The following is a 27,176-nucleotide window of genomic DNA, read 5'->3' as shown; positions in this document are numbered from 1 at the left end:
AATATAGGCAAAATGCAAAATATTAAAATAATTTTTAAAATTTTAAAAATTTAAAAATGATTAAAATATTAATATTTAGTAGGATGTTGGTGGAGCAATCAGTGTGAAATAATATTTTTCTTTTTTATTGAGATAGGTGGCACCTACTGTCCGTTAGTTACTTTTTTTTTCCTGGTTTAACTAAGCCTTGACCAAACATAAAATTATGTATAACAATTCATTTAGTATTAGTTAATTTTTAACTCCAATTTTTAGTTGAGACCTTGTATTCTCATTTATAGTGTTCAAATAAAAAATATTTTATGTTTTTCAATTGAATTTCTGTTATTTGATTTTGTCATTAATTTGTATATCATTTTAAAACAAATTTTTAAAACCCTCATTATGTTTTTAAAAAATGATATCATTTTTTTTTTTTTAAATTAAATACTAAAATAAATAAAAATAAGCATATTCTTTGATAATGATAATTAAAGTTCTAGAAATACAATGATACAAAACAATGTATCGTCCAAATTTATGTTGTTATGCTTGAGTTGTAAAATTAAACGATCACATGAACTAGTAGTTGATAGTAGCAACTCAACTCAAAAGCTCCTTAAAAAATGTTAAGTTACAGTTATTCTTGTTCTATATGGTCTTCCAAAGTAAGTACGGATCCTTTAAATAATATGAAGAATCTGAAATTCAGTAAATATAAAGGGAACAACATATTACATAGTAATTGATCATGAAGAAAAAAAAAAAAAAAAGGTACATTTGAGTCACTTACATGCATCATGGCAGTGTTCCACTCCATCACTATTAGAACCATCAATTTCCGTAGCTTTCCTAGTCTTATATGACTCCCTCCTTGCTAATAATTCAAAGATACACAAATTTAAAACATTTAATCCAGCCACCAACCCGTAAAACTTATCTAGACGACTTGAATTTACATCCTTTGCAATCCAACCTTTGCCATTTATTTCCGTGACATAGGCCACAATATTTATTATAAAGGTACTCAAGAAAAATCCCGCTCCAATCCCACTAAGATATAGAGCAACTCCTAAGCTTTTCATTGAGTCAGGAACATGGTGATAGAAATACTCTTGCAAACCAGTTAGATAAAATGAATTTCCAATACCAAGAATGGAGTATTGGGGTATCAACCACATCACATGCATAGTAACAGGCTTGGTTCCCCCTCTTGTTAGGACTTCATGTCCAACCATTCTTAGTCTCTTTGTTTCTACTAAGGCAGCAACAACCATGTCTATGGTTAACAATGCTAAGCCTATGCCAATCCTCCTAAGGATGCTAATGCCTCTTTCATTACCAGTGACTTTCCTTAGAATTGGAACAATTCTGTCATATATTGGGACAGATACTAGGGTGCTAAAGGCTGTAAGGGATAACATGGATGCTGGTGGGACTTTGAAGCTATCATTTATCTTTAAATTCATAGAGGCTGCTTGTTTGACATAGAGTGTTGTGCCATATGCTATACATGCTCCAATTAATAATGAAGTTAGCCATACGGGAACAGCATTCAGAATAAGCTTTGTCTCTTCCACTCTTGTCACTGTTGCTAATTTCCATGGACTGTCTTTTTCCTCCGTATTTTTCTCTTCAACTATTGCAGCTTTGTCAAGAAACCTATTCATTCATTGTATTGAATAGTATTTTTTTTTTTATCAGCACTATATTATAGTTGAACTTGTTTACTAAAATTCAGTAGAATTAATACTATTCAATACATATGCTCAATTATTTCAAACAAGGTAATGTACCTGAGACTGTTGGTATGACTTAGAAGCCTTCCTTGGGAATTCTGTGACTCTGGGACTTCAAACAATAAAGCGGGATTTGAAGGACAAGACAAATTCCTTTTCCTTATGGCTGCAATTAGGACTTGTATAATTGCCACGAAAGGGTTTTGTTTTGGCCTCATTTTGTACCTGTAGAAAGGCATCCCCACATAAAAAGCAATGACAGTGAGAGCCAAAAAAATAGTGAAGGCGAGACAAGCAACTCCCCAGCTGACAAAGTCCTGAACATAAACAACCACGGTTGTCCCAAGTAGCAACGCAAAGCTGAGTATTAAGTTCCACCAGTTGAAGAAAGACATCTTCTTCTTTCGTTCTTCAAGGTGGTCATCATCAAATTGATCAGCTCCAAAGCTTTGTAAGCACGGTCTGAATCCTCCAATACCCAAGGCAATACTGTATAGTGCAACGAAGAAAACCGCTTCATGAACCTTACTTGGTTCATCACTTGTCTCATTCTTGAATGGTTTTAGAATTGGGATGAATTGAGACATGGTCAGCATGCTTAATCCCTGGTTTTATTGAACAAGTAATGAGGTTTATTTTTGCATAAAAACAATATATCATTACAAGAAAATCCTTAAATAAAAACTAACTTTAGAAATAAAAAATAATTAGTTATTATTCTATCTTATAAACTAAATATTGTTGATATCTAAAGTAGTTTCTATATATTATTAATAAAAATTTATAAAATAGTTTTTAAATTGGTATTTAATTATTGGCTACCAAGATTTTAGTTACTTATTACTTTATATTCTAAATTAGTCTCTATTAGTCTTTTGCATACTAATTTAGAATCTAAAATATTAGTAGTTAATTTAGATATCAATCTAGAAACCATTTTATAAATTTTTATTAATAATAAAAACCACTTTAGATACGGATAATTTTTTAATTTTTAAAATAATATCTAATTTAGTTAATATAGTGACTAATTATTTTTTCTCTCTAAATTTAGTTGTTATTTAATAATTTTCTTGTAGTGTATAGAACTATATATAATTTATATTAACATAATATACACTACAAGAAAATCATTAAATAGTAGTTAAATTTAAAAATAAAAAATAATTAATCACTATATTGACTAAATTAGATGCTAGTTTAGAGACTATAAAATTATTGATATTTAATGTGATTTTTGTTATTAATAAAATATTATAAAATACTTTCTAAATTGGTATTTTAATTAGTTACCAAAGTTTTAGTTACTACTATTTTAGATTCTAAATTAATCTTTAAAAGACTAATAGAAAATAATTTAGAACATAAATAATTAGTAGCTAAAACCTTGACAACTAATAGTTAAATATCAATTTAAAAATTATTTTATAAATTTTTATTAGTAATAGAAATTATTTTAAATATCAATAATTGTTTAATTTATAAAATGGTATATAATATAGTGAATGAGTAATTATTTTGTTATCTAGCTTGCATATAGATGGTATGAATAAAGAAATTGAAATATACAGTGTAAATTTATGCGTTACTAATTAAGTTGCATGTAAAAGATATGCAGTAGAGAAATTGAGAAAAAGAAAGATGAATATAATATACCGTAAGGTATAGAATGGAAGAAAGGATAACCATACGAAATCCACCGGTGTAGACATCACCAACAAAGCCCCCAATTAGAGGCATCAATGTTGTTGCTCCTCTCCAGTAGTTTACATTATTGGTTGCTGTTTTGAGGTCTTGATGTATCACTCTAGTAAAGTACATTATAAGATTGCTCGATAATCCAAAAAAGATTATCCTTTCAGTCACTGCAATTGCTGCTCCAAATCCAAATACCATCACCAATTTATTATGCTCATATTCAACACATTTAACTCATAATTTTATTATTTATAGAGGTATCTTACCAAGCACAAATAGAGAAGCTTTCCCTGCACCAGTGGCAGCACGGAGAGGAACTCTGCCCTTATAATCAACACATGCTTCACGCACCCATGTCTGGTCTTCTATTTCTTCACTTTCACCTCCCTTTCTCTTCATTTCCTGCTCCATCTTTACAAATTCAAGTGTTGGTTACAGTTAATGATCTCTTCACCTTTTTATACAATCTATTGTTGGTGTTGGTTACAGTTGATGATCTCTCCACCTTTTCTATTAATAAAAAATTATGTGCTTTGGAGTGTAACTTTTGATTTCAATCAACAGCCGTAGATACACTCCTTTGTTATTGTAAAGGGCCACGATGAATAAATCATATAAACAACTAGGAGTTGCTTCACAGTTATTATTATTATATATATATAAATAAATAAATAAATAAAGAGAGAGAGTTTACTTCCAAAACAACCCTTTCATTAAAGTAATCGCACCTATATCATTCACAAATATTATATATTTTATTATAATTATTATTAATATTAGGAATAAACTGTACCAGGTGAGACTCGAAGCCAAGTCTCTCAATAACCAAAAAAGCTTTAACCATTACATCTATTAATATAATTTGTCATGTTTTAATTATTGTTATACTTATTAGTATGATTATCAATATTAATATAATTAATAATATTAATATAATTAATAATATTAATATAATTAATAATATTAATATAATTAATAATATTAATATAATTAATAATATTAATATAATTAATAATATTAATATAATTAATAATATTAATATAATTAATAATATTAATATAATTAATAATATTAATATTATTAATTATATTAATATTATTAATAATATTAATATAATTAATAATATTAATATTATTAATTATATTAATATTATTAATTATATTAATATAATTAATATTATTAATTATATTAATATAATTAATATTATTAATTATATTAATATAATTAATAATATTAATATAATTAATAAGATTAATATAATTAATAATATAAAAATTATTAATAATATTTATATATTTAATATCATTAATATTATTATTATTCAGATTAGACATCTCACGAAAACAACTCCTTCGGTTTTAGATATTCACAAACATACAAACATGAGTTTTTGAGTAATGTTGAGGAGAGAATAATTGCATTTTTGTAAGAGAATATTGACAACATTGATAAACCTAATTTCAAAGAGAATAATTGCATTTTTCTCATAATAAGCCTAAATACTAACATCTTATTCGTATCTTAACTCTGAGATATTTGAAGATATATCTTCTTTCAACATATGTGGAGAACAATACAATGATAACTGATTTAGTTATGGCTAACTAATTTATAAGATCCAAACTTATTTTTTAATATTTTTAACCAGTTATAACTAAAAGCCTACAAATAGAGATTGATTCATTATCCTCTATATTTATGCATTTATACATAATAACAAACTTTGTACTTAATCATTTATATTTTATAATTATATTTTCATGAATTCTAATTATATGGTTTCTTTTTCACTTTCACACATTAGTTGTATAATTTCTTAAATTGTTAATGTACCGGCCAGTACTAGACGAGTCAGTCACTCGGTCTCCGTGACCGACCGATCGTGTAAAAATAAGTATTGTAATTGTAGAGTGACATAATGAAAGTAAAATTTTTCTCTAATAAAAGTTATGGGTTCAAATTTAAAATAAATAAAAAATTAATATTTTTTTCACAATTACTAGTGATATAATAATAATGAAATTAGTATTATAATATTTTATATTAAGTAATCATTATTAATTTATAAAAATTCAATAAAAAATTTCTTAATTATATTTTTATTAAAAGAAAAATAAATTTATCATATGGTATTTTACATTAATAAATAATTATTTATAATGTGTATATTTTTTATTTTTAATAAAAATTTAGTGACAACTTAAAAATAGTCACAAGTAATATACAAATAGTGACAACTTAAAATATAATCACAAGTAATATGCAAATAGTGACAACTTAAAATATAGTAACAACTAATAGTCAAATAGTGACAACTTAAAATATAGTCACAACTAATATGCAAATAGTGACAACTTAAAATATAATCACAACTAATATTCAAATAGTAACTAATTTTATATATAACACTATTAATTGCATTATCACAAAATAAAAATAATATTGACTTATGAAAAAGAACATCATACATTTAAGTATAAAATAACATAAATTTAATAATTTTTTCGTAAAAATGAATTTATGACATATTAATATTGATACAAGCAATGTGATAATTCTAAAGTGGTATAGTGGAAATAATGAATTTTTTTCATTAAAGGGTTTTGATTTCAAATCTAAAGTAGAACAACTATTTTTTAACTTTTTGTGACAAATTAAAAAAATAGTCATAATTTTTATACTTATCACGGTTAATTATATTATCATAAAATGAAAATAATGTTAGACATATTTTAACCGACAAATAATTAATAATTTATCATTGATAAAAATAATAATTAATTTATAAATATTTAATAAATTTATATTAATATATTCTTATTATAAAAAAATATTATATATTTTTTAGTAATTATTTATGATGTGTTCTTAATAATTATTGTGACATATCTTAATTTTGTCACTATAGCATTTGTTACAAATAAAATAAGTAGTCACAAATAATAGATAAATAGTGACAAATTTTATCTTTATCACTAATTTTAATATATTTATTGTGATATTTTTTAGTTTTGTCACTATTATAAACAATATTAGTGACAATAAAAAAATAGTCACAAATAATATATAAATAGTGACAAATTTTATATTTATCATTAACCTTTTATCACTAAAACTATTTTTTCTTGTAGTGAATTACAATTGCCACACCACATAGTTTTAATTTCTGTTAGGTGGACTCAGTTCTATTTCAGCTAAAAAATAGTTAACTTTATTGTTGAAGTGAAGTAAGTAACTGAATCCAGATTTAGTGTAGAGAAAAGATTGTGAGAGATTGAGTGTAGGGAAAGGATTGTAACAGATTGAGTAGTTTGGAGAGGAACATGGAGAACCTGCTAAATAACAATTCTCTTTACTACATGCTTTTAAATGTACTACCTAATGAGGTTATCTCTTACCTAATGTAAAGATGCAGCAAGAAATGGAGAAGAGAGAGATAGAACTCAGAAAAGTAAAGAGAAAAGGGTGCACATGCATCTGTGGACTATAAAGGCAGAGTGCCTCTTCCACTGGTGTATGGAAAGCCTCTCTTTTTGTCCTCTGTAAGATACTTGTTATCTCGTGCCTAACTAGAGTGATGCATGAAACTCTAATGTATCTGGTTGGGGGTTTTATAGGTTCCTGTTTTGTCTACTTCATGGTAAATCTACTGTTTCCCCATAGTCAATGTGCACAACATTATACCCCTAGTTGATGTGCACAGCATTGATCAATCAGTTAGACACACCTCAGGCAAGATTTTTTTTTCTAAATTGTTTATATAATTATACATCACTACAAGCACTGATAGTTTGATACACCGTTGTGTTGTCATGAAAAGTAAAGTTTATTACTTGTTTGTGTTAATAAGGATTAAGTCTGTTGGCCATGTCTCAATTCATCCCAAGTATAAAGTTTAGGGTTTAATAAGCATGATTTTAATCCTCCAGCACCCAAGGAGATATACTAGAGGGAAATGAAAAAAAAAACACTTCATCTATTTAAAAAAAGAAAATACACGTATTGTGGAGAAAATAAAAATTGTGTAAATCCAACATATATAGGATTCCCATTTAGCTATGAGAGACATCAAACCAGCTCTAAGGAGAAGAGAAATATTGGCCCCTAAACGTAGCCTCTGAAGCTCCCAATGAAAATGATAACAGAATGAAGAATAATTCCCAACTCCAACACCTGTGATATGACTCGATGGCGAAGAAGCTGGGAGGAGTGATCATAGGAGTGAACAGGGCCATGAGCATAGCCATGCGTTGTATGCGTGTGAAGAGATGAACGTGCCCTTCGTGCCCCTCTCTCCACATCCTCCTCATTCTCACTCTGTATTTCCTTAGAATGGTGTTTCTGAAAATAACCAGTTGCATAAGTATCCACCATGATAGTCCCCATGGCAGTGCACATTGCCACAAATCCAGTGAAGAGAAAATCTCCCCATGGATGCTCCTTCAAGCAAGGTGAGGTCAGATTCTCAAACTCGTTAGAACATCTCTGAAAGAGAGGACATGGAAGCGGCTGGGATTTTGAAGTTGTCACTTATCTTTAAGTTCATTGCAGCTGCTTGTTTAACGAAGAGTGTTGTGCCTTGAGCTATACATACTCCAACAGTTAATGAAGTTAGCCATATGGGAACTAAATTTATAATGAGTTTTGTTTCTTCGACTCTTGTCACTGTTGCTAGTCTCCACGGATTGTTCTTCTCCTCAACATGTTCCTCATCAATTATTGCAGCCTTGTCAAGGAAACTATTCATTGAATTGATTTGTGTTAATTTCCACTAATGAATTTAGTAGGCATATATTATTTGTGTAAAAGTTTTTATTCTTTAATTGGATAAATTTTTAAGATAATTATTATAAAAATATCTATATCGTAATTTGTCATTGGATTATATGTACATGGCATTTACACAATCTATGCCTCTAAATTCGAACAATGAAAATATTAATTATCAATTTAACGAGGTCTTTGTGTGATAAATACTTGAGCTTGTTAGTGAGTCTCAAAAGGCTTTCTTTGGACCTCTCTGACTCTGGACCTCATACAACAAAAGCAGGATTTGAAGGATAAGACAAATTTCTTTTTTCCTAACAGCTGCAATTAAAACTTGTAAAATTTGGGTTAAAGGGTTTCTTCCTGTCCTTCTGTACCTATAAAATGGTCTTCCCACACAGAAAGCTATGATAGTAAGAGCCATAAGAAAAGTTATGATGAGAAAAGCAACTCCACAACTGACAAAGTCTTGAAAATAAACAATCATTGTTGCACTAAGCACCAACGCGAAGCACAATTCAAAGTTCCACCAATTGAAGAAAGACATTTTCTTCTTTCTTTCTTCCAAGTGACCATCATCAAATTGGTCAGCTCCAAAGCTTTCCAAGCATAGTTTGCATCCTCCCGTACCTAAAGAAATACAATAAAGGGGAAAAAAGAAAAACGCTTCATGAACCTTTCTTGGTTGTTGGCATATCCCAGTGTCACAAGGCTTTATACTTGGATGAATTCAGACATGGTTCACAACTAAATCAATTGTAATATAGTACTTTTTAAAGTACGAATGTAGAACTATAGGGAACAATTCTAATTAAGAAGTTCAAGTAGAAAATAATTTTGAGAGTTTTTTCATAACCAAATTAACATTTGTACCAGAAATAACTCAAAGTTTAAGACGTGATTCAACAAGTAATGAAACTAACTTATCAAATGTAAATAAAAATATTTGGGATTGAATTACATCTATCTCAATCATCTGTATTTTGGAATAATACAATATATAATACTCAAAACTACTTATTCTTGATGCTTAATTTAAAGTCATTCACCTTGATTCCTCACAAATGAGATTCATAAGATGAATTCTAAAACACTGATTCTTCAGATATTTAATAAATCATCTAGCTTTATGAACATAATTATGATGCAATTAATAACCTGTAATTTATTCCTAACATTACAAGTTATCCCCTAAAAATATTTTTCGGTTAAATTTAAGAATCAAAATCAAGTCTCAATTGATAAGGTAGAATCAAGCAATAAGCATGAAAATATCAAGAACAAGTAGAAAAGAAAATATTATATATATATATATATATATATATATCACCAAGAATACATTTGACAGATTAGATTACATTTAATCCCAAGTTAAAAAGCACTTAGTCACTCATGATAGCTCCTCCAATCTTCATTCTTGATCTGATTTGCATAAGAAGGGTTTATCTTAGCAAATTCTTCTCCCGAGAACATAGTTTTCTTCTCTTCCTCTCACTAACTTCTCTATAAAAATCCTCACTTCTTTTCCACCGCCCCTGTTTTAACTTTGTTCCAGAATTTATTTAATGAAGTTTAGCTCAAGCGAGTCAATCTAGCTTAGACTATATCATTTGGTGTTGTTTTAGCTTGGGTGAGCAATTCTATTTTGAACTAGATTAGTATTGCACCATTAATTTAATCTGGATAATTTTAGCCTGAGTTAAATCTTCTAGCTTTAGCGAGATGCTTCTGTTGGAGATCCCACATCGACTAGAGATAAGGACATTTCATAATATATAAGTGGGTGTAGACCTCAACCCTATGAGCCGGTTTTATGGGGTTGAGTTAGGCTTAAAGTCCACTTCGTAATATGGTATCAGAGTCATTTCGAGCCTATCCTAGCGAGTATTTGTTGGGCCTATCGTGCCACCCGCTATCGAGCCGCTATCGGACCACCCATAATATATAGTCCCACGCACGAGCTTCTATCTATCACTCTTGGCGTGAGGGGGGTGTGTTGGAGATCCCACATCGACTAGAGATAAGGACATTTCATAATATATAAGTGGGTGCAGACCTCAACCCTATGAGCCGGTTTTATGGGGTTGAGTTAGGCTTAAAGTCCACTTCGTAATATGGTATCAGAGCCATTTCGATCCTATCCTAGCGAGTGTTTGTTGGGCTTATCAGGCCACCTGCTATCGGGCCGCTATCGGACCACCCATAATATATAGTCTCACGCTCGAGCTTCTATCTATCACTCTCGGCGTGAGGGGGTGTGTTGGAGATCCCACATCGACTAGAGATTAGAGCCTTTCATTGTATATAAGTGGGTGCAAACCTCAACCCTATGAGCCGGTTTTATGGGGTTGAGTTAGGCTTAAAGTCCACTTCGTAATAGCTTCATTTATATTTTCCTTCTTTACTCCTTCTTGTAATCCAATTAAGTCTTTGCTTTCTTTCTTTTAATGCTTCATATTTGTCTGAAATTTACACAAAAATTGGGATTAAATTTCTTCATTTGTTTCATGGTTCAAAATATATAATCGGATTCAATAATTCTCAGACTGGAGTAATTTTCTTACATTAAACAACAATTAAGTTTCAAAGTGTTCAATTTTCTCAATCATATAAACTACACAATGGGACCTATCACTTAGTCCCTAGTTGACACACCAAGAAATGAGCTTTAGTTTTACAACAACACAAAACATACAAGACTATCCGTGCTTGTAATGATACATAATTATATAAAAAAAAATTGAAAAAAAGAAAAACAGTTTCAGTACATGTGAAATTTATTGAACAATGAATGAGGTGTACAAGTATAAGTGATGAGCATATATTTATTCACACTCACTAGCCTTATTCATAGATTATTGGACTATAATAATAAATAAATCCATTGTTTTAATTAATATTCATATAATTGGGTTTATTCGGGCCTTAACTATTATCTTTGGTAATTTTGTGGTTTTAGGGTAAATTATTTGAAGCATCTACCTTTGTGAATGGGCCAAACATGCAAAAGTCCAAGTTGCTTCTTTGAATCAAAACAGAAAACAAATTCTGAGGAGAAGAAAGAGAAAATAAAAGCTACAAGATTCCATAAACAGAATTGGAAGCAAATCTTCTGCAAAATAAAAGAATTATGGAAAGTGGAAACTGTTTACAAAATCTAAAATGCAATATTTTCCCAAGATCCTTGGAGCAGAAAAGCCTATAAAAGGACACAAGCATCAAGAAGAAAAGAGAGAGCGGGTTTTCTTAGTTTATTTTCTTCTTAGTAATTCTTTTGTTTTGTCTCCGCATGGAAGGCTAAACCTTTTTGGTTGATTCTTTGGTAATTCCCCATTGAGTTCTGAGGTTTTGTTCAATAAAAGTTTCGATTTTTAATTCTCTATAGCAGTTGTTTTTATTGTCTAATCTCCTGGAAAACTGGTTTTTGTGAGAGGTTGTACTTGAACGCATGATTGACAGTCTTCCTTATCTTAAACTTTGGTTTCTTAGTTAGTTCGCATTGTTCTAATTAATTTCTTGGGCGCATGATTCAAGGGAGAGGAGGTAAGCATTCCCATGGAGTATACGCATGAACAAAGTGGGTATTGATTAAACTAGTAGACGCATGCTTTACTGGTGAGTTTCAGTTGAATCAGATCGGCGCATGTTCAATCTGGTTTAGCTCTGTTGGAGGATTGAGAAAAGATTAATCTTTAGAGAACCTGTAAAAAATTCAATGGTGGAAGAACTTGGGATCAACTGCTTTTTATTTGCTATTTTAATCTTTTTTATATTTTTTGCACAACTATCTCAAATCCCCTTTTCATCTTTATTGTTATTGCTAACTTTTATTGCTTGCAAAGAGATTTTAAATCCTGATAAACTGATTTTACTATTGGATTAGTTGAGAGACGACTTGGGGACATTTGTCCACAATTATACTATCATCTCTCTAGTGTTAGACAAGTCTACACTACAATAAGTTACTAAGTATAATAAGATAAGTTGTTCACATTAATTAGGGAAAAGTAGATTTACCATTAGGTATAGGACTACAAGTTCATATAAAATCTACCAGTATAGGTATCAGTAATAAATACCCCAACCAGAGGCATTAGGATTGTTGTTCCTGACCAGTACTTTACATTCTTAGTTGCTGTTTCGAAGTCTTCATGCATCACTTTAGTCAGATACAAGATAAGATATTCCAAAGTAGCTTATTCTTTCACAAAATTCAATTGCTGCTCCAAATTGAAACAACAATGTCATCACTTTAGTCATAACCAATATATATTTTTTACAATTAGTAATTATTATTTATAATAAATTATATATTTAAATATTTTATTATAAATGATAATAAAATTAATATATTGTACATGAAGTTATAATTTTACTTATTAGGATAAAAATATTAGCATTATAGTACCTACACTAATATTTTTTTTTAAAAAAAATATTTGTATTTGAGATTCTTTTTATTTATTTAATTTATTTATTATAGATTATATATTATTAATATATCATAAATATTCTCTTTGTTATTGAGTTTAAACATTTTCTCCCTCCAAATTACAAGTTAATTAGGTAGTGATTTACTAATCATGAATTTTATCATTATTAAATTAATTGCGTACAATAATTGCGACGTACAATAATTACGTATAATTATTTAATTATCATTATTTTCTTAATTGTTTGTTGGTGAAGATCAAACATTTGATAGGCTATTTAACAAAAAAACTTCAGCACTATCAATGGTTCAATGGTAAAAAAAGTTCTCCAGGAATAATGAATCAACATTTTCCCTATATATTGTACACGGGAAAGAAAGTCCTTATATGCAGTCATTCCTTCCACTCATTGCATGTTATTAAATTCAAGAAATGTCAACGATCTAATTCGACCTAATTTTGTACCAATCGATTCCAAACTGATAAAACTAATTAAATACAATCTACTAAGAGAAGACAATTGTCCTAAAGATGGAAGGGTTGTGCAATTTCTTCCGCCAATGATTTTCAAAACGACCAAAAAAATTACCACCAAAGTTTTCAATAATGAGTCCTTCCAAATATTTGTGTGACTGAAACTTATCAACCACATTTGTATCTTTCTGTATGTCTAGATTCAGTGTTGTTGTCCAGATGAACTCCAATTTTTTAAGGTGTTTTTGGTTTTTCAAGTCTATCCTTGAGGCATCATCAACCACCTCTTCTAAATTCATGATTGATAATAAACCAGAAGCTTTAGAAAATTCTCCATCACACCAATGCTACAATCGCTATCTCTGTTTGTGAAAAAATTTGTCAAAACTGTGAGAGTTTTCAAGTCATTGAAAAAAGGCGGCATCTCAGATAATCTAGTTCCACGAAGGTCTAAGTAGTCCAGATGAATAAGTTTGCACACATCATAGGATGGACGTTGAAGATTTTGACAACAGTGGAATGAATGGACTTAGGAATCTCGACAATTAGAGTGTAAGAAAAGTCCAAATATTGAACATGTTTTAAATTCATTATTGAATCTGGAAGACTAAACAACCATGTTTCTTCATCTCTGATCCTATCATTATCAAATCAAATTATCAAATTAATTTTGTATAATTGCGCGTACAATAATTACGTACAATAATTGCGTATAATTATTAAAAAAAAATTATGATCTTTCTTTCTTTAATACTCCTCTAACTCTACTCTTCTTTTAAAATTAATATATTGTATGAAGCATAAAAAACCTGTAGGACTGCAAATTTGGTTATAACCACTAAGAGAAGGCAATTGTCCTAAAGATGGAAGGGTTGTGCAATTTCTTCCGCCAATGATTTTCAAAACAACCAAAAAAATTAACACCAAAGTTTTCAATAATGAGCCCTTCCAAATATTTGTGTGACTGAAAACTAAGAGAAGGCAATTGTCCTAAAGATGGAAGGCTTATGCAATTTCTTCCGTCAATGATTTTCAAAACGACCAAAAAAATTACCACCAAAGTTTTCAATAATGAGTCCTTCCAAATATTTGTGTGACTGAAACTTATCGCAATTATTAATTTTTTTATGATCTTTCTTTCTTTAATACTCATCTAACTCTACTCTTCTTTTAAAATTAATATATTGTATGAAGCATAAGAAACCTGTAGGACTGCAAATTTGGTTATAACCACTAAGAGAAGGCAATTGTCCTAAAGATGGAAGGGTCGTGCAATTTCTTCCGCCAATGATTTTCAAAACAACCAAAAAAATTAACACCAAAGTCTGTCCTTAAAGCATCTTCAACCACCTCTTCTAAATTCATGATTGATAATAAACCAGAAACTTTAGAAAATTCTCCATCACACCAATGTTACCGTCGCTATCTCTTTGTGAAAAAAAATTTCAAAACTGTGAGGATTTTCAAGTCATTGAAAAAAGGCGGCATCTTCAACCACCTCTTCTAAATTCATGATTATAATAAACCAGAAACTTTATAAAATTCTCCATCACACCAATGTTACCGTCGCTATCTCTTTGTGAAAAAAAATTTCAAAACTGTGAGGATTTTCAAGTCATTGAAAAAAGGCGGCATCTCAGATAATCTAGTTCCACGAAGGTCTAGGTAGTCAGAAGAATAAGTTTGCACACATCATAGGATGGATGTTGAAGATTTTGACAACAGTGGAATGAATGGACTTCTCGATAAGAGAGGTCCAAATATTGAACATGTTTTAAATTCATTATTAAATCTGGAAGACTAAACAACCATGTTTCTTCACCTCTGATCCTGTCATTATCAAATCAAATTATCAAATTAATTTTGTATAATTGTGCGTACAATAATTACGTACAATAATTGCGTATAATTATTAAAAAAAAATTATGATCATTCTTTCTTTAATACTCCTCTAACTCTACTCTTCTTTTAAAATTAATATATTGTATGAAGCATAAGAAACCTGTAGGGCTGCAAATTTGGTTATAACCACTAAGAGAAGGCAATTGTCCTAAAGATGGAAGGGTAGTGCAATTTCTTCCGTCAATGAATTTCAAAACAACCAAAAATATTAACACCAAAGTTTTCAATAATGAGAAATATTTGTGACTGAAACTTATCAACCACATTTGTATCTTTCTGTATGTCTAGATTCAGTGTTGTTGTCTGATGAACTCCAATTTTTTAAGGTGTTTTTTGTTTTTCAAGTCTGTCCTTAAAGCATCTTCAACCACCTCTTCTAAATTCATGATTGATAATAAACCAGAAACTTTAGAAAATTCTCCATCACACCAATGCTACAATCGCTATCTCTGTTTGTGAAAAAATTTGTCAAAACTGTGAGAGTTTTCAAGTCATTGAAAAAAGGCGGCATCTCAGATAATCTAGTTCCACGAAGGTCTAGGTAGTCCAGATGAATAAGTTTGCACACATCATAGGATGGACGTTGAAGACTTTGACAACAGTGGAATGAATGGACTTAGGAATCTCGACAATTAGAGTGTAAGAAAAGTCCAAATATTGAATATGTTTTAAATTCATTATTGAATCTGGAAGACTAAACAACCATGTTTCTTCACCTCTAATCCTATCATTATCAAATCAAATTATCAAATTAATTTTGTATAATTGCGCGTACAATAATTACGTATAATTATTAAATTTTTTTTATGATCATTCTTTCTTTAATGCTCCTCTAACTCTACTCTTCTTTTAAAATTAATATATTTTATGAAGCATAAGAAACCTGTAGGACTGCAAATTTGGTTATAACCACTTCTCTTCTGTATGTACCAATTAAGTGTATGTATATTTTGAATTATATAATTCAAAAATTAATATAATTTAATGAATGTGTACACGTGAAAGAAAGTCCCTAAATGCAGTCATTCCTTCCACTCATTGCATGTTATTAAATTCAAGAAATGTCAACGATCTAATTTGACCTAATTTTGTATCAATCGACTCCAACCTGATAAAACTAATTAAATACAATCTACTCAGAGAAGGCAATTTATTGCTGATAAAAAAAAACTAAGAGAAGGCAATTGTCCTAAAGATGGAAGGGTTGTGCAATTTCTTCTGCCAATGATTTTCAAAACAACCAAAAAAATTAACACCAAAGTTTTCAATAATGAGTCCTTCCAAATATTTGTGTGACTGAAACTTATCAACCACATTTGTATCTTTCTGTATGTATAAATTCAGTGTTGTTGTCCAGATGAACTCCAATTTTTTAAGGTGTTTTTTGTTTTTCAAGTATGTCCTTAAAGCATCATCAACCACCTCTTCTAAATTCATGATTGATAATAAACCAGAAGCTTTAGAAAATTCTCCATCACACCAATGTTACAATCGCTATTATCTCTGTTTTGTGTGACTGAAACTTATCAACCACATTTGTATCTTTCTGTATGTATAAATTCAGTGTTGTTGTCCAGATGAACTCCAATTTTTTAAGGTGTTTTTTGTTTTTCAAGTATGTCCTTAAAGCATCATCAACCACCTCTTCTAAATTCATGATTGATAATAAACCAGAAGCTTTAGAAAATTCTCCATCACACCAATGTTACAATCGCTATTATCTCTGTTTGTGAAAAAATTTGTCAAAACTGTGAGGGTTTTCAAGTCATTGAAAAAAGGCGGCATGTCAGATAATCTAGTTCAATGAAGGTCTAGGTAGTCCAGATGAATAAGTTTGCACACATCATAGGATGGACGTTGAAGATTTTGACAACAGTTGAATTAATAGACTTAGGAATCTCGACAGTTAGAGTGTAAGAGAGGTTCAAATATTAAACATGTTTTAAATTCATTATTGAAGACTAAACAACCATGTTTCTTCATCTCTAATCCTATCATTATCAAATCAAATTATCAAATTAATTTTGTATTACTGCGCGTACAATAATTACGTACAATAATTACGTATAATTATTAATTTTTTTTATGATCATTCTTTCTTTAATACTCCTCTAACTTTACTCTTATGTATATTTTGAATTATATAATTCAAAAATTAATATAATTTATATGTTCAAACTTACACTTTAAAAATTTAGTTATCAAATATATTAAAATTATATTTTTAATAATTTGTTTATAAAAAACTTTAATTATATTTATTTATTGAGATTTGAGAAAATCTAAAATATTTTTTTGATGTTTTACAATAAACTTTTCAAACTTAATGAAAATTAAAAAAACTCCATTATTTTGATAAGAATTTAGAATAAACCTTTGGAAATTAACTAAACGAAATTTTAAAAAATCTATGTTATTTTGCCGAGGTTTTAAAATAAACCTTTGAAAATTAACGAAGGTTAAAAAAATTCCATTATTTTGCGGAAGTTTTTAAATAAACCTTTGAAAATTATTGAAGGTGAAAAAAACATATGTTATTTTGTTGATGTTTTAGAAAAAACTTCAATTAATTAAATCAATTCTTAGAATTATATTAACATCTGCTAAATAACCTTCATTAAAACCTTCTTTTTTATCTTGTAGTGATTGAACTTACACTCGAGATCGTTTGAAGCGAAGCTTTGTACAATATTAAGATAAAAGCACGTACAATTTTATAGAAAAAATCAAATTTGTAATATTATTGACAACAAGAAAACACTTTCTATTGTTTTCCAATTTTTCTCAAACAAACCATAAATTTTACTTTATAAAAATATCTAGACACAACCCACTTAATACATCATTATGCATGAATATTCCCAATTTATTAAAAGCATGATTTAAATTTAATCATTTACTCTCCTATCTCCAAATATTCTTCATGATTTTTCGGATTTGATCTAAAACATCAAATAACTTCGATATTTTTTAACCGTCAAATTTAAAATACGTGGACAGGAACATAAAATTTCATTTTTTCAATGACTCAAAAGTTCGTCTAGTAATGTACATGCTAGCCAGTACTTTACTAGCTTCTAAACAAAAGGGTTTAAAAAGCAAAACCATAAAACTTCCAAAACAAAAGCATAAAACTTCCTTTTAATAAGAATGAAAAATATTTAAATTAACTTTTCATAAGTTAAAGTTAATTTATTATATGTACTAACTTTTTAAAACTCACTTATTCAGTTTTTTTCAATTTTATTTTTATTTTTAACATATACATAAGTTAATTTTAGTTTATGCAAAAATTAATTTTATTTTTTACTAAAAAAATATTTATAAAAAAAAACCGTTAGAAGATCGGCCGGCCAAGAATATTTACTATCTGGTTGGAGCTACTGAGAACAAATATATGTTATCGTTGATATTGGTGTTAGAAAAATGACTTCATAAATAATTTCATTTGATAAATCACCTGTTCAATGTCTGTTATTAGTTTCAAACATAAACAAAGTAGTTTTCAGAATTTAATGGTTTGGACTCACCATATTTTAACTTTGATAATGGTTTCGTATTTCCAATTTTACATCTCCTACTATCTCTGTAAACAGTTTCCTTCCCATCATGAGTGATGCTGCCATTGTAAAATTTCTGGTTTACCATGTTTCAGAATCATCTTTTTTTCTTCTTGCATTTTCTGCAAAAATTAATTTTATTTTTTATTCGTATTTCTTTTTTTTTTACTAAAACTCTTAAGAAACTCGTTAGAACATCTCTGAAACCAAATTATACTCTACATCTTTCATATTTAATAAAAAATCAATAACATTAAATCAATTCGTAGAAGACATTAAGATTTGTGTTAATGAAATAACTTTGTTAAACTTTAAATCTAACACTGTAATCTCCTTTTTTATATGAAAAAAAAAAATGAATTTTGACATAATGTATTTTCTAAATACGAATTGAGCACTAGTCCAAAATCAAGATAAATATATTTAAGAGAGTACCTTATTGTATAATCATATTTAGTTAAGTAAAAATTATAGCAAATCATGAGGAGCATCTCAGGTCGGTTTTATCATACCACTATCTCCACTCCATCATTCTTACAACCATCAGTTTCTATAACTGTCCTGTGCACAGTCTTATAAGTATACCTCTTTGCAAAAAACAGAAAGAGACACAAATTTAAAGCATTTATGATGGCCAACATCCAATAAAACCTATTTAGATGACTTGAATTGATATCCTTCCCAATCCAACTTTTGCCATTCTTCCCTGTGACATGGTCCACAATTATTATCAGAAAACTGCTTAAGAAGTATCCTGTTCCGATCACACTTAGATATAAACCCATTCCTAAGCTTCTCATTGTGTCTGGAACTTGATCATAAAAGTACTCTTGCAAACCAACTATAGAAAATGAATTCCCAAAGCCAAGGATTAAGTATTGAGGTATCAACCACAACACACTCATAGAATTGTGGTCGGTTTCCCATACTGAGAGGGCGTCATGTGTAGCCATTCTTAGTCTCTTCGCTTCTACTATGGCAGCAACAACCATGAGTATGACAAATAGTGCCATGCCAATGCTAATCCTCGTAAGGATGTTGATGCCTCTTTCATTGCCAGTGACTTTTCTTAGAATTGGAACAATAATCCTATCATATATTGGGACAATTATTAAGGTTCCAACCGCTGAAATAGAGGACATGGAAGCTGCTGGGATTTTGAAGTTGTCACTTATCCTTAAGTTCATAGCAGCTGCTTGTTTGACAAAGAGCGTTGTGCCTTGAGCCACACATACTCCAACTGTTAATGAAGTTAGCCATATGGGAACTAAATTTATAACAAGTTTTGTTTCTTCGACTCTTGTCACTGTTACTAATCTCCATGGATTATTCTTCTCCTCAATATGTCCCTCTTCAATTATTGCAGCCTTGTCAAGGAAACTATTTATTGAATTGATTTGCGTTAATTTCAACTAATGAATTTAATAGGCATATATTGTTATAATCTAACTAAATATTGTTTGATTGGATTAATTTTTAAAATAATCATTATAAAAATCAGTAAAACTATTGTATATGATATACCTGAGTGTGCTAGTGAGTCTCAGAAACCTTCCTTTGGCCCTCTCTGACTCTGGCACCTCATACAACAAAGCAGGATTTGAAGGACAAGACAAATTTCTTTTTCTTATTGCTGCAACTAAGACTTGTAAAATTGGTGTTAAAGGGTTTCCTTGTGTCCTTCTATACCTGTAAAATGGTTTTCCCGCATAGAAAGTTATGATTGTGAGAGCCATAATAATAGTTATGATGAGACAAGCAACTCCCCAACTGACAAAGTCTTGAACATAAACAACCACGGTTGCACCAATCATCAACGCAAAGCACATTGCAAAGTTCCACCAGTTGAAAAAAGACATCTTCTTCTTCCTTTCTTCCAAGTGATCATCATCAAATTGATCAGCTCCAAAGCTTTCCAAGCATGGTTTGTATCCTCCAGTACCCAAGGAAATACAATAAAGAGAAAAGAAGAAAAGCACCTCATGAACCTTTCTTGGCTGTTGGCATATCCTAGTGTCGCAAGGCTTTATACTTGGGATGAATTGAGACATGGTCAACAAGCTTAATCCCTTATTCACACACCAATAAATGAGCTTTATTTTAACACAACAGTGTATTGTGATATATAATTATATAAACAAAGTTGGAAAAAAGAAAAATAATTCCAGCACTGTGTTAAGAAGTATAATAAGATAGGTTGTTCCCATTGATTAGGAGAAAAGTAGATGTACCATGAGGTATACAAAGGAGGAGAACAGGACCATATAAAATCGACCAGTGTATGCATCAGCAACAAATCCTCCAACCAGAGGCATTAGGGTTGTTGTTCCTGACCAGTAGTTTACATTCTTGGCTGCTGTTTTGAGGTCTTCATGCATCACTTTAGTCAGGTACGAGATGAGATTAGTGGCTATTCCAAAGTAACTTATTCTTTCGCTAAATTCAATTGCTGTTTCAAATTGAAGCAGAGTAACCAAGTTATGTTGTGATCGTAGAAGTCAAACACAAATATTGAACATTTTTATAGTAACTTGTTTTCGATTACCAAGAACCAATAAAAGAAGAAGAAACAAGAACCAATAAAAGAAGAAGAAAGTTCTCCTAAATTGTTTAGAGATGAGGGAAATTTTATTTTTCTCTATTTTTGTAATGTATCTGTACAGGAAGATAAATTTTCTGTTACAGTAACAGTGTATGCTAAACACTCTTTTTAGGACATGCTACTTTTTTATCACTAGTTGGAATACATTTTCTTAGTTCATGATGAAAATAAAGCAATAAAATGAACTACACATCAGAATTGAAATGATTATAGAAAATTAAGCTGATGTGAAGAAGCATCTTACTGAGGACAAAGAGGGCCGCTTTCCATGTACCAGTGGAAGCACGTAGAGGTACTCTGCCTTTATAGTCAACAGATGCATCATGCACCCGTTTCTCTTCACTTTTTTCAGTTCTACCTCCCTCTGTCTTCTCCATTTCTTGCTCCCTCTTTACAAATGGAAATTGAAAAGTAAAAGGGTCATAACAGATATGGAAGGTTATATAGACGAAGGTAGAAGAAGGTAACGCATATGGTTGGTTGTCTCATTAATTAGTTAGTACATTTAAATTCATGGCAGTCAAATGAACTGCTATTTAACAGGTTCTCCCTGCCTAATCATCCTGAACTGACTAATACACAGTCACGATAGTCACGATAAGCAAGTAAAGTAAAAATACGAATACAAAACAAATTTTCAGAATTGAGAAATTTATAATGTTTTTAGGGTTTAAACATGTGGAATACCTAATTTTGAAAGAGAAGCATATATATATATATATATATATATATATATATATATATATATACTGTAGAGCGAGTCAATGTGGTTGTTGTATGTAAATGACAGCAAAACAAGTGATTAGTTACTTTAATAATAATTTAACTTAAGTGAAATAAAACAAAATCCACATAAACTCAGTCCATACTTAATAATTTTAAATTACAGCATTATTAATGTCGCTATATCTATTCATTATGAATATTAAGAGTGGAAATTCTATTATGGAAAAGCATTATTCTACTTTTACTTACATTAATTAATCATATGATAGTCATTAAGTTCTTTCCATTAATAATCTCATGAAAAGCAATATTCCTATTGAGTTGTAATCTCATGAAAAGCAATATTAATGCTTGTGGTATTTTATTTTACTTTCAAACTTTTTTTGTTTTTATTGAGGGTAGGTGTGACCCTGTACGAGTTAGTTACATTTCTTTTCCTTGTTTAACTAGGCCTTGAATAAACATAAAATTATGTGTTACAATTAATTTAGTATTAGTTATTTTTTAACTCCAATTTTTAGTTGAGACCTTGTATTCTCATTATAGTGTTCAAATAAAAAATATTTTATGTTTTTCAATTGAATTTCTGTTATTTGATTTTGTCATTAATTTGTATATCATTTTTAAACCCTAATTATGTTTTTAAAAATTGATATCATTTTATTTTTTTAAAATTAAATACTAAAATAAAAAATAAGCATATTCTTTGATAATGATAATTAAAGTTCTAGAAATACAATGATACAAAACAATGTCTCGTCCAAATTTATGTTGTTAGCTTGAGTTGTAAAATTAAACGATGACATGAACTAGTAGTTGATAGTAGCAACTCAACTCAAAAACTCCTTAAAAATTGTGAAGTTACAGGGATTCTTGTTCTATATCGTCTTCCAAGGTAAGTACGTAGCATTTAAATAATTTGAAGTAATTGTAAATATAATACACTACTAAGCCCCTCAAGGACAAAAAAAAATTAGAACATTTGAATGTGATAGGATGGGCTTAAAGAGACCTAAAGGATGAAAAATAAAGTTCCTTGTGTTTTGAATTAAGGGAATTAAGGGAGTGAATTTCTGAGAATTAGAGAGAATGTGTGAGGATATGTGAGATTATTTAGATTGAGAAATGATATAGTCAATATGGGAGGATGGTTTATTGAGATTTGTGAGTGATATGATAGGTGAGAAGGGATTTAAAAATTATTTTAAAGATGTAACATATAAGTTTACAAATTTATCTTTGTTATTAAAAAATATTTGAATAATGAATTATGATTTATTTTTTTTGTATATTTGAATTAATTAATTTTTTTTAATATATAATATCCATAATTACTTATGTTTTTCAATAAAAAATTAAAAAATATAATAGAAAATATTTTTGTGTTAAATTGAAAAAAATTTATTAAATATATTAAAAATTATAAAAATAATATTTATTGTTATATATATTTGTTATTTTATATAACTATATATGTACTATTGAGATTATAATATTATTTTAATATTTTTAATTATTTGTTATTATTAATAGTATAATTAAATATTTTTGAAATTGTTAAATAAATGTATGTAATATTTAATTTTGTATATTGTATATCATAATAAAATGCATGTACAAGGGTATTTGGGTAAAATGCAATAATTATATAAATCATCACAAATCTCTTCGTAAAAATTGAGAAACACTTTCACCTTCTTCTCCATCCACTCCCGCACTCTAGAGTAACATATCGAAATGTAACATCCTACTACTATTATTATTATTATTAAAATAAAAAATTACATTTAGCGATCAAAAGAAATTCGGTGGTTAAAACATAAACGTATTTGGCGATGGATTCGGTGGCAAAAATAAACAATTACATTTAGCGACCAAAAAAACCGGTGGCTAAAAAATAAACATTTTTAGTGGCTAATTCGATGGCAGAAAATAAGTAATAATATTTAACTACCGAAATAAAATCGGTGACTAAAACATAAACATTTTCGGTCCTCGCTAATATATTTTTCCCAATTTATTCAAAACAGTCACCACTTTAGTGACCAATGGTTTTGTCACTCTTATGTTCGGTCGCAAAGCTAACTAACATCATTAAGAATTTACTCGATCGTCATTTCGGTAGCAGATTTAACAATAATGGTGTGTTTAGATTGGAGAGGGGGTTTGAGGGAGAGGATTTGGAATAATTTGAAAGGAAAGTGAAGTTGTTTGGATTGGAGTATATTAGAGTAGATTTGTGAGAAAAGTTTATTGAAGTTTGTAATTGATGTGATTTTGTGAAAAGATTTTTTTAATTTTTTGAAATGTATAACGTGTAAGTTTACAAATTTGATAAACAATAAATTTTTTAAAAATTATTAAAAAATTTATTATAAAATAATTTAAAAATACATATTAAAATTAAAATAATTTAAAATAAAAAATTAATATTAAATTAAATAAAAATGCATATTAATAATTAAAATTAATATTTTATTTATTATTTATTTTATTATAATATGAAAATTAATATTAATAATTAATAAAGAAATTATAATTGTTATATATATATATATATATTAAAATATAGTTTACATACGTAATCATATATAATTTATTAATTTAAAAAAAAATGCAAATTCATCTTTCTATGCAAATCTTCCCATAGAAAAAGAGAAAGTTTTAAATCAAAAAGTTGTATCGTTTTTCGTGTTTTTTTTTCAATTTTCTTTACATTTTTTTATTCCTTATTTTTTCGTTCGGTGGGGTTGCAAATTACAATCACTTATTTTAGATAGTTGAATTCAGTAGCTAAATTGTTATTTTTTTTAGTGTCTCAAAACTCTTGAAACAAACAAAAGAAGTACCCTCGATCCTTTCTCATCATACTTAAATACCAACACAACATTAAAAATTGAAGGATGATCTTAAAATATTATTTACTTTATCTAAATTAGAATATTGAATACTAGGAAATATTATATGATATATGTAAGTTAGAATATTGAAGACGAGAGAAGTAAAAACTTAAAATTTGTGAATTCATTAGTGTCATTATATATTCTTTTTCAGAAAAAAAAAAGTTAATATAAAAATAGTAGATGAGACGTACTAAACCGTATATAACAAAACTAATAGAATTAAAACGAGTAACGTTGACATATTAAGTAATATAAGTTTAGTTATCAATCAAATATATTTTTATTTTATTTTAAAATTTTGTTTATATTAATTTTAATTAAAAAATATAATATTTTATTATTAAAAGGGGTTGTAAAGTGGAGGTGAGAGAAAAAAATAATTCAAATAAACTTTTTTCAATTCAAACTTGCTTACAAGGTGATGTAGAGTGTATGAATCCTGAATGGCGAGAATGCTTAAGCATGTATTTACAGTAAATGAAGATAAATATTCCTTGTCTGATGTGATGCTTTAATGTAGCGCGTACGTAATCGCACGTAATCGTAATGAAGAAAGAGAGGTTTTGATGAACCCTAATTATAGAGACCAATAAATATAAAAGAAACTTTTATTCACTTGTATATTAGAGAGTAAAATACATGGTGTATATATAAGAAAAAGATTAAGACCTAGCTGAACCAGAAAAAGGAAAGTTGGGTCAAACAAACAAAGCCCAATAATTTAAAATAGAAAATTAAATATATTAACACCCCTCAAGCTGGGGAGTAGATATTTGTCAGGCCCAGCTTGGATTTGAGAGTAGAGAATTGTGCGGAAGCAAGGGGCTTGGTGAATATGTCAGTAATGGGTAGTAGTTTGAGGAGACCAGAGTTAAGTTTTTCACGAACTAGGTTGCAATCAATTTCGATATGCTTGGTTCGTTCATGAAAAACTTGATTGGAAGGGGCAGATTTGTTGTCACAGTACAGGGTTGCAGGCTGGGAGAGAGGAAGATGTAAATCCTGAAGGAGGTAAGACAACCATTGTAACTCACATGTGGTGGTGGCAAGGGCTCTATATGAATTGGCTTAAATTGTGGACAGCGAAGGCGATGTCTGGTCGCGTGTTGGTTAAGTAAATTAGACGTCCAAGGAGTCTTCTGTATTGAGAAGTGGCATCAGCATCGAGAGGTGAGCCTTGGTCGGGAGAGAGACAGGAGGTGTGAGTCATAGGAGTGGCCACATGTGCAGAGTCAAGCATGCCAGTTTCTTGAAGGAGATCAAGAGTATACTTGCGTTGACTTAAATGAAGACCAATACTGTTGCGAGCAATTTCCAGTCCCAAAAAGTAAGTGAGATTACCTAAATTTTTTATCTTGAAGTGATGGTGAAGGGATGCAGTAATTGTATTGATTTCCTCCGTGTCATCACCAGTTAAGAGCAAGTCATCAACATAAACAAGAATAACAGTGAGTTTATCATTATTATATTTAAGAAAAAGAGAGTGATCAGCAACAGAAATAGAGTAATTATTTGATAAAAGAAAAGTAGAAAGTTTGGCATACCATTGGCGACCAGCTTGACAAAGGTCATACAAAGACCGTAGCTTGCAAACATGCTGGGGAGAAGGAAGAGAGAGGCCAGGTGTGGGGGTCATGTATATCTCTTCATGGAGATCACCATGAAGAAATGCATTATTGACATCAAGTTGTTTTAAAATCCAATTTTTGGTAGTGGCAATAGCAAGCAGAAGGTGGAGGGTAGTGAGTTTAGCAACAGGTGCAAAAGTGTCTAAGAAATCAAGTCCTTCAAGTTGGGTAAACCCTTTGGCAACAACTCTAGCTTTGTGGCGCTCAACAGTGCCATCAGAATGGGTTTTCCTGGTAATGTTAAAACCTCAAAGTTTTCTTTTACTAGAAAAGTCTGCACTTTTTGTAATCGTCTTGGTCACACTGTTGACACCTATTATAAAAAGCATGGGTTCCCTCCTGGCTACAAATTCACCAATTGGACATCCCAAGCCAATAATATGATTACTACTAACACTTTTTCTGAGCTTTTTCCTAAAGAACAGGATGTAAAGGGGATTCAACTTACATCACAACAGTGTCAATTCCTTACCAACATTTTGCGTCAGCAAAACCTTGAGGATCCTGCCTCTCACACTCAAATTAATCAAGTCGGCAGCATCTCTACGGATGAAATCCCCAATACTGAGCATTCTTCAACAGGTAAGTTTCTCTCTTCACTATCTTCTATAAAAGAATCTTCGATTATTGATTCTGGTGTCACTGATCATGTTTGTCACAATTTGAACGTTTTTACTACTTATACTAAAATTAAACCTGTCTTAATTAGTCTTCCAAATGGCCAAACTGTTTATGCCACATATTCTGGTTTAATACGTTTTTCTG

At 29.5% G+C, this 27,176-nt stretch overlaps 2 protein-coding genes and 1 pseudogene across 2 annotated transcripts; all 3 read right to left on the bottom strand.

Moving 5' to 3' along the window:
* Positions 1 to 667: 667 nt before the first annotated feature.
* On the bottom strand, positions 668 to 3,898 carry LOC137815025 (protein NRT1/ PTR FAMILY 5.6-like). The gene is made up of 4 exons (XM_090294286.1): positions 3,683 to 3,898; positions 3,375 to 3,592; positions 1,776 to 2,323; positions 668 to 1,641 (listed from the first exon to the last, which is right to left on the bottom strand). The coding sequence occupies exons 1-4, from the start codon at positions 3,825 to 3,827 to the stop codon at positions 765 to 767; spliced, it is 1,788 nt and encodes a 595-aa protein (XP_090150412.1). The 5' UTR covers positions 3,828 to 3,898; the 3' UTR covers positions 668 to 764.
* Positions 3,899 to 7,748: 3,850 nt separating this feature from the next.
* On the bottom strand, positions 7,749 to 13,389 carry LOC137816112 (protein NRT1/ PTR FAMILY 5.6-like; annotated as a pseudogene).
* Positions 13,390 to 18,973: 5,584 nt separating this feature from the next.
* On the bottom strand, positions 18,974 to 21,561 carry LOC150029699 (protein NRT1/ PTR FAMILY 5.6-like). The gene is made up of 4 exons (XM_090294283.1): positions 21,399 to 21,561; positions 20,784 to 21,001; positions 20,077 to 20,621; positions 18,974 to 19,932 (listed from the first exon to the last, which is right to left on the bottom strand). The coding sequence occupies exons 1-4, from the start codon at positions 21,529 to 21,531 to the stop codon at positions 19,059 to 19,061; spliced, it is 1,770 nt and encodes a 589-aa protein (XP_090150409.1). The 5' UTR covers positions 21,532 to 21,561; the 3' UTR covers positions 18,974 to 19,058.
* Between the last annotated feature and the right edge of the window lie 5,615 nt (positions 21,562 to 27,176).

Source organism: Phaseolus vulgaris, chromosome 1 (genome assembly GCF_051622355.1).
Source record: "Phaseolus vulgaris cultivar YP4 chromosome 1, ASM5162235v1, whole genome shotgun sequence".
Classification (NCBI taxonomy): Eukaryota; Viridiplantae; Streptophyta; class Magnoliopsida; order Fabales; family Fabaceae; genus Phaseolus; species Phaseolus vulgaris.
The sequence above is the reverse complement of the archived record's forward strand: the minus strand, read 5'-3'. Positions and strand labels throughout refer to the sequence as shown.